At 41.1% G+C, this 9,534-nt stretch overlaps 1 protein-coding gene across 1 annotated transcript in view; it reads left to right on the forward strand.

The window, feature by feature from the left end:
* CSMD3 (CUB and Sushi multiple domains 3) overlaps nt 1-9,534 on the forward strand; it is a 1,529,921-nt gene that overhangs the window by 1,338,564 nt on the left and 181,823 nt on the right. The window contains exons 48-49 of the mRNA XM_063924487.1: nt 2,770-2,958; nt 3,087-3,233. Coding sequence (XP_063780557.1) covers nt 2,770-2,958; nt 3,087-3,233 — 336 coding nt within the window. The remainder of the gene's footprint in view (nt 1-2,769; nt 2,959-3,086; nt 3,234-9,534) is intronic.

The raw sequence follows: 9,534 nt of genomic DNA on the forward strand, positions 1-9,534 counted from the left end.
CCGGCTCGGCACTTCCCACCAGACTCAAAAACCAGAACGAGGCAAGATGTCATCATCCCGCTGTCGGAATCTTGCGGGTTTTGTATCCCATATAAACAGCTGCACGTTGCCGCCATTTTCACTCCGGACTTGGAGAGTGAGGGAGACAGACCTCTGTCTCTCTCTGTGGGTGGTGGCGTTGGGTGGGGTAAGTGTGTGCTCTGTAGCGGTGCTTCTGCAGTCACTGTGGTGTACCTGTGCTGTGTTAGGGGTGCTGTCCTGGCTGTCCTGACTGTCACTGGTGTTTCATGTGCTGCAGCTGTACATGGGTGTTGCTGTCCTGGCTGTCATTGTGTTGTACAGGGTGCAGGGGCACTTTCCTCCTGTATGCTGGAAAATATAGGGGTGCTGCTGACCCTGTCTGTTGTAAAATATCAGGGGTGCAGTTGTTAAAAATTAAAAGCACACTGCTCATGTATGCAGTAAAATATTGGGGTGCTGCTTGCCCTGTATGCTTTAAAAAGTCAGGGGTGAAGTTATTAAAAATTAAAAGCACACTGCTGTGTGCTGTGAAATATAGGGGTGTTGCTGTACAAATAACATTACACTGGCCCTGTATGTTGTAAAAATTCAGGGGTGCAGTTGTTAAAAATTAAAAGCTCACTGCTGTATGCTGTAAAATATAGGGGCGCTGCTGTTCAAATAACATTACAATTGTCCTGTATGCTATAAAAATTCATGGGTGCAGTGAAAATCAATGTACACTGGCCCTGTCTTGTATGCTGTAATAATTGTAGGGTGCAGTGAAAATCATGTACACTGGTCCTGTCTTATATGCTGTAATTATGTTAGGGTGCAGTGAAAATCAATGTACACTGGCGCTGTCTTGTATGCTGTAATTATTTTAGGGTGCAGTGAAAATCAATGTACACTGGCCCTGTCTTGTATGCTGTAAAATTACAGGGCAGGAGTGTTGTGAAAATACAGGGGTGCTGGCACTGCCTGCGGTTCCGATGTCTAGGCCTGACCTTCACAACACTGTATGAGAAGAGGAGGCTCCTACCACCATTTGCACGCCCCCTGCAAGTTCTGGGAGGAGCACAGCTAGTCCAGTTGCTGATATTGAGATTAAGGATGTCACTGTAGAAGTACACCAGGATGAGGAGGATATGGGTGTAGCCTGCGCTGCGGAGGGAGTTGACGATGAGGATTCTGATGGTGATGTGGTTTGTTTGAATACGGCACCAGTGGAGACAGTTGTTGGCCATGGGATGAAAAAGCCCATTGTCATGCCTGGGCAAAATACCAAAAAAGCCACCTCTTCAGTGTGGAGTTATTTCTCCATAAATCCGGACAACAGGTGTCAAGCCATCTGTTGCCTTTGTCAATCCATAATGAGTAGGGGTAAGGACTTTAAACACCTTGGAACATCCTACCTCATACGTCACCTGCAGCGCATTCATCATAAGTCATTGTCAAGTTCAGAAACTTTTTATAGTAATAGCGTAAGCAGTCCGCTGACACCTAAATGATGTGGTTTTGTTTGTTTGAATATTATCTCTCTGAGAGGATGAGGATGTAAACATTGAAGGTGGGGGGGATCTGAGGATGAGGACGACATCTTGCCACTGTAGAGCCAGTTTGTGCAAAGATATATTAATTCCTTCTTTTTTGGTGGGGGCCCAAACAAACCAATCATTTCAGCCACAGTCGTATGGCAGACCTTGTCCCTGAAACAATTGGTTTGTTAAATTGTGCATGTCCTGTTTATACAACATAAGAGTGGGTGGGAGAGCCCAAGGACAATTCCATCTTGCACCTCTTTTTCTTCTTTGCATCATGTGCTGTTTGGGGCCTTGTTTATTAAAACTGCCATCCTGTCTGCCACTGCAGTGCCACTCCTAGTTGGGCCAGGTGTTTGTGCTGCCCACTTGTGTCTCTTAGCTTAGTCATCCAGCCACCTCAGTGCAATCTTTTGGCCTAAAAACAATATTGTGAGGTGTTCACAGTAGACTGGAAATGAGTGAAAATTAATGTTATGGAGGTTAATAATACAGCAGGATCAAAATTTCCCCCAAATTCTGTGATTTTAGCTGTTTTTATGTTTTTTTTTTCTAAAAGCATCCAGATCCAAAACCAAAACCCGAAAGGGTGGTTTTGGCAAAACCAATCCAGATCTGAAATAGGAGTGGGGATCCAGATTCAAAACAATAAATCCGAAAAAAGTTCCCGACGCACATTTCTAGTTATGATGAAAGTTTGAGGACATTGATAAAGTTGGTCTTAAGAGCCTATTTGAAGTTTTGTAGAGAGGTGAAGAGTCTGATAAGTAGAGGGAGAGTATTCCAGAGGTAGGGAGCAGCCGTGGAGGTGGGAGTGGGAGGAAATAATCAATTGGGAGTAGAGGTGGCATATATTTGTGGAGTGAAGAGGGCTGGCGGGTGTTGGGGGGGGGAGTGTGAATACAACACAAAGCTGCTGACTGGGATCAGTCCTATACAATGCAGGAAGTTCATCAGAAGTTTGTCATGTTAGGACTATACAAATAATTACCTCCACCTGATGATATAATGCATGGCTTAAAGGCACATAAGGAAGCCATAAGGACAAAGAAATGTATTAAGTAGAAAAACTTGCCGGAGGGGAACATATTAAGGTTTGCTGAAGGCGGGCATGTCCATTGAATTTATTACCACTCATTCTAATACCGCAATGTGATACTGTGAAACAGCTGCAGTCTGAGATAAAGGTTTCGCCTTATAAAAGCTGCATATTCTTTGTCCTTTACAGTCTTGTGCCCGGCCAATGAAATGCGTCTGGACTCGACAGGTATCATACTGAGTCCCGGCTATCCTGACAGCTACCCAAACCTTCAAATGTGTGCGTGGAGCATTAGCGTGGAGAAAGGATACAATATAACCATAATCTTTGAATTCTTTCACACCGAAAAGGAGTTTGACGTGCTTGAAGCTTTTGACGGTAACAAAACAATATGTAATAGAATGTAATTTGATGCTTTTGTTCCGGTGATGGCATTTCTGCATAATGAACTTGTCTCGTCTCTGCATGTTTTACGTATGCTAATCTGCGCATTTCACTTGGCACAGGACCAAACAGTCACTACCCGCTGCTCATTTCCTTAAGTGGGGATTATTCATCTACTTTCAATATAACGAGCAGTGGACATGAGGCTTTTTTACGGTGGTCGGCAGATCACGGGACCAACAAGAAAGGATTCAGAATACGATATATAGGTAGGTCATTTATATCACTAGTATAATGTACTTATTTAATATGATAAAACCAACAATGCCATTAAAAAAGGTGTGTGTGTTTTAAGCATGTCACTGTGGCAGGCTATTACCTAGATAATTACCTTTTTACTTATTTTGTTTCATCACTCTGCTGTTAATGTTTGATAATCTTGCTGATTGTCTAGAATGTTATGTGTCTGTCATGGCGACCACAGTCGCATGGCACATTATACAGTAAACAGAGACTTTAGAATATCCCTCTGAGCTGTTTTCACTCTCACTTCCCCCTCCTTCTCTCCCTTCTGCCATAGCATTGTGTCTGTGTTGCAGACTGACTGTGTCTGGCAGCCATACTTATTTTCCCTCCAGAGAAATTTTGATCAGTAGAAAATTATTTGTAGAAGGGTAGCTAAGAAAAATGATCAGATACATGTTGTTAGAAGTTATTTTTTATAATTGAACGTACAGTTTAGGTTTAAAAACAATGGATTGTTAGCAACATTTTTCTATTGATGCTACTCCACTGAGATGATGGAGAAAGGAAAGACCATGCCTCACATGAAACTTTGATTTGTTCCCCAATAATGCCGCTCTATCATACCAGGCTCCTTGCTTTGAGTGGGCGATCTGGTAGACTTGCGTGGTCTCAAATGTCCAAATTATACAGTAAACAGGGGCTTTAGAATATCCCTCTGAGCTGTTTTCACTCTCACTTCCCCCTCCATCTCTCCCTTCTGCCATAACATTGTGTCTGTGTTGCAGACTAACTGTGTCTGGCAGCCATACTTATTTTCCCTCCAGAGAAATTTTGATCAGTAGATAATTATTTGTAGAAGGGTAGCTAAGAAAAATGATCAGATAAATGTTGTTAGAAGTTATTTTTTTTATAAATGAACCTACATTTCAGGTTTAAAAACAATGGATTGTTAGCAACATTTTTCTATTGATGCTACTCCACTGAGGTGATGGTGAATGGAAAGGATGACACCATGCCTCACATGAAATTTTGATTTGTTCCCCAACAATGCCGCTCTAGCATACCAGGCTCCTAGCTTTGAGTGGGTGATCTGGTAGACTTGCGTGGCCTCAAATGTCCAAATGGCTCTGAAGGGTCTTCTGTTTTCCTCTGTTTGAAGCAAAGTTTGGATCAGCGGAAAGTAAGGGTCCACAGAGGGTAGTGCAGAGGCCCCAGAGCAGGTAAGGTGCCCTGGTGGTCTTTTCTGAGTATATAAAGACTCATTTGGCTTAGAAGACCAAAGCACAGTCCTATCATAAATTGGTCTACACTGCCCATTTGCCGACCCCCCTTGCATGGTTAAGTGGGAACTTTGGACAGCATCACTGGCCCCTCCCAAAAATATTCCTATTGGGACTAATCTGCTTTTATATTAATACAGTACATGAAAACATGCAGATAAGTAAGTTTTCTTTTGAACGTGGGTTTTGCTAAACAACTTGAAAAGCAAAGTTATAACTAAGGTCATTTTTATGTATGCTGCATTTCATAGATTTATTGCTCTTTCTGTGCAGTGAATATGGAAATAACTGTACTTACTGTGGAGGCTGGTGTGCATCTGGAAAAGTCATGAAGTGTTACTATGATAATATGCTATCATTATATGCTATCATTTGCCAAGGGATAATAGATGGAAATAATAACCAAATAATTGTAAATAAACATCTCAAGACTAAAATTATCTAAAGTATATGCTAATGAATTCAGTCACTATAGACATATAGTATATATGTACATTATTTATAAAAATTACGCAAATCATGCACAATGAAAAGTTACTAATTATCTATAATTACCACTTGTGATATTTCTGCAGTATTGCCACTCCGAACTGTTTGGGCAGGCTGCCAGCAAGAACCCAGATATATAAATGTAGCTTATCTGCCTGTTTAAGTGTGCGGGATATATCAGACGTTTTTTTTTTTCAGTGATAATTAATTTAAATGGAGAACCCTAAAAAAATAACTTCATCAGAAGAGGAAAAATCTGTATTTTTTTTATTTTTTTTATTTTTTTTTATTTCCTTGGGTGACAGGCTTCCTCCATTACATCCAGACATAGGGGGTCATTCTGACCCGATCGCACGCTGCAGTTTTTCGCAGTGTAGCGATCTGGTCAGAACTGCGCATGCGCCGGCGCTACGATCGCCTCTGCGCTATGATCGCCTCTGCGCAACGATCGCATCTGCCTGTCAATCAGGGTCGATGGGCGGGAGGGGGCAAAACGGCGGTGTTTGACCGCCATTTCGTGGACATGGTCCAGCCAATGCAGGCATGGCCGGACTGTGCGGGGAGTGGCCCGCAGCAGCTGCATGACGTCACACACAGCCACTGCAGGCCGGGAAGCAATGAGTACCTCCCTGCCAGCACGCTAAAGCTGCGCTGGCCGGGTGCTACTCTTGAAGTACAAGGGCATTGCCGCTGTGCGATGCCTTTGCACTTCTGTGGGGGGAGGGGCGGCACTGACATGCGGGGCGGACTAGCCCTGTGCTGGGCATCCCCCTGCATGTCTGAGTTCATGATCGTAGCTGTGCTAAATTTATCATGACTCCCATAATTAAAGTTATTTCAGTAATAAAATAAAATAATAATTTCAGTCAGTGTATTTTGCCTGGTACCATGACATTTTAGAAATTAAACAGTAGAGACCATGTACTGAATAAAGCATAAAAGATAAAGCTTACTCAGGCTGGCTTTTGAATCACCTCCGCTCAGAAAGTCTGCATCCGACAATGCAAACCCTGGACCCATTCCACCTTCAAAAAGGGGATGACAGGCCCCTGTTTTGAAGACCGGTGCCGGGTGCCACCCCCTGTCCGCCCCTCAAACACTGCAACATAGGTTTAAAGACAATGGGGCAGATATATTAAGCCTGGAGAAGTGATAAAGAAGTGATAACTGGAAGGTGATAACACAGCAGCCAATCAGCTCCTAACTGTCATTTTTCAACCCGTAATGATTGGCTGGTGCGTTATCACCTTCCACTGATCACGTCTTTTTCACTTCTCCAGGCTTAACACACCTTCCCCAATATCTGCTCCCAAAACATATTGAATTTAATACATTTTCTGAACTAGTGCAGACCAGGCTTATAATTTAGTTATGATGCTTTTATACTTTCCAGGAAAAGTGGATTTTTAGACACCGTCAATGTAGAAAATCGCAATTTAGGAATTTTAGGAGAAAATTTGAAATAATGAAATTAATGACTTGTGTGATCTCAGAATAGTTGTAGTTAGATACATTTTGAAGAATTGTTTTTCTATTTTCACTGGGTTCATTAAAACCAGACCCACAATCCCCTAAAAGTAGCAGGTAATTGCATGTTTTGGACTAGCTCCCAAACACCAGAATGTGGGCATACATGTACAGTACGTCTGTGTGAGGCAGACAAATGGTCACAAATAAGAATACTCTTATAGCCAATATCTTTTGTTTAGTGAAAATGAAAACAGATAATAATGATGTTTTGAAATATAAACAGAGGATTGTATCAAAAACTGAGATTACCAACATTCACTCTTGCAAAATATAACTTTGTACTGAATCTTGAAATATAAGAGAGAGAGAGAGAGAGAGAGAGAGAGAGAGAGAGGTGTGGGTGGGAGGATATGACTATTCAGAGTTAGGCAGCTGTTATAGAGTTAGGCAGCTGTTTCCAGTTGGAAATTTATCAAATTCAGGATTCTGTTTGGAATTAAGTCAAATTGTAGCAGTTCTTGCAAAATTAATTTTTGTCATCTGAATTTAAATGCATTTTGCAGTTTAGGACATACAATAGTGTTATCCTATCTAGGAGCTACATTTACATCTAAGTTTATATTAATTAGGCCAATTTGATTAGAGATATCAGCAGTAGATTGTAGAACCAACAAAAACCAATTATGTTATTGTTGCACCAAATTTACTTTATTACCAGTAAATATATAATTACAGCTATAAGATCTGGTATTATAGGTTCACCCAAAATTCAGAATATTTTGATTCCATGTAAATCTTTTAGTTGAAGGGTAGCGTCACTGACATTATTCAATCATACATTCAAATGACTATGTGACTAATATATTATTCTCAAGTAAACATTATTATTAATTGTTCTGTACTAGGTTGCAAAACAGCATTTACATGCATCTGCTCAATGTAATTTTTAGCGGGTACCAAAAAAAAAAAATAACTTAAAAAAAAACAACTAATGTTACCTGGGGTAAATAAAAATCCAGGTGAGGTTTTTAAAAAAAATAAGCGCTTCACAGGTGATGAGAGAGTTTGTAAAAGTTGTATTGTTAAAAAATATGGAATACACCTATCTTTCAATATATTTTTGAATCAACTTCTGAAGAAACAAGTAAAATGAAACATTATTAAAACGTTCTGCAAAATATAATAAAGAGTCTCATGAACAGAAACAAAGTAAGCTAGCTTATGGCGAATGCTCTGTGCATGCATGCTATGGATACTGGCTAACACTTAATCCATACATGATCATATCAATTTTCATTTTATTGTTAGTTTAGTCATTTTTGTAAACTACCCTTAGAAATGTCAGATTTTTGGACAATACACAAACAAATTTCTTTTGGTAGCACATTTAAATTCAATCTGCATGACAGTAGCATCTGAATAGTGGCAGTACTTATTTTGGTTGACCAATAATATTATTGCTGACACTAAATTTGACTGTGTTAGTAAAGAAGCTAGGTCCTACTCTTTCTCATCCTGGAGGCAACTAAGACCTACATCCACTCCCTGGTCATCACCAGACTGGACTACCATAACCTACTATTCTTTCTCCGACAAGCCCTACACTGGCTCTTCTTCCCCTTCAGACCACACTCACTCACTTACTCACACTCACAAAGCCCTTACCCAATCATCTCCCATTTATATCTCAGAAATCATCTCCCCCACCCCCCACTTTGCTACACAAATAGATGATGCATCTGCTCCCTCCCCCTCCTGCCACCAAGATTTTGCCTGGTGCTGGTAACTCTCCCCTTCTCCATACAAAACTTTGTGCGGGCTCTCAAGACCCTCTTCTTTATCAAAGCCTTTCATCTCTCATCCTAACCAGGGCCATCTTAACATGTGGGCATAGTGGGCAGCTGCCAAGTGCCTTACTATTCTAGGGGCCTCCGAGCAGTACCTGGTGTCTGCAGAGCTTCTTAGGAGTCAGGTAGAGAATGCTTACACACATTCAAAGTAGCCAGGCACTATTGTCTACATGCCCCCCAGCCCGCAGCAAGACAGTGAATGTCTGTCAACATGCTGATTGGTGGATGGCTGGAACTATCCACCAATCAGAGTAATGACAGCCATTCACTGTATGGAAGCATGGGAACAGGAGTTGCAGGACTGCAGGAGGCGTAAGTTATGGTTTTTTATTACATTTATTCCTGTGAATGGTTGGTTAGGGGCCCCAGGGCATTGCTCTGCACAGAGCCTACAATGCTGTTGAGATGGCCCTGATCCTACCCACTGTTCCATGCTCCTTCTTGTCCTCTGTGTTACACCGGTCTGACTGCCCCTCCACTTTAGACTGTAAGTTCTCACAAGCAGGGCCCTTTCTCCTCATGTGATTTTCCTTCTCTCTCGGTTATACCATCATCTCCTCCCTACTGCCTACAGCAGCACTTGGATTCTACCATCCTGCAATTTATTTTATTATTATAACTGCTAATGCAGAAATGTTTATATACCTTGTCCTTTTCCGGCAATTTTCCGTACAGTAAGTCACTTTTTTCTTGTTTTTGTTTATACTGTTTCTGTTTATGTCTTGGTAAGGTGCTGCGTCCCCTTGTACCACCATAATAATAATAATAATAATAACAACACACTTTGTATTCCTTTATGGAGGCCTGCATTCCTCAGTGGACCCATCTTAGAAGAAAAGTCCCAGAGAGAGATACCTCTTCTGTTGGGGTTGGGTATGGGCAATTTATTCAGAAAGGACTTTCTATAGAGAAGACAGGTCTTTAAGTCGTGTGGTATATTTCATTTTGAGCAGTATCGCTTTTATATTCAGTTTCGTACAATATTTTTTTTTTTATCTCTTGCTGGATACTGTACATCTGCTTACTTTTCAATGTTATTTAATGTCTGTCACAACATTTCAGAAGATTGTGGTCTCCAAGGAAACCAAAAAGACCCAAACGTATCTACTGTACTTAATGTGTGACTTGTACAGACAATCTTCTATATTAGAAGTGGTTCTGTTTTCATATAACTGGATTAAACTCATAGGGGTGGCAGTAAAGGCATCACACAGATGTTATACCATCAAAATAAC

Source organism: Pseudophryne corroboree, chromosome 5, assembly GCF_028390025.1.
Source record: "Pseudophryne corroboree isolate aPseCor3 chromosome 5, aPseCor3.hap2, whole genome shotgun sequence".
Classification (NCBI taxonomy): domain Eukaryota; kingdom Metazoa; phylum Chordata; class Amphibia; order Anura; family Myobatrachidae; genus Pseudophryne; species Pseudophryne corroboree.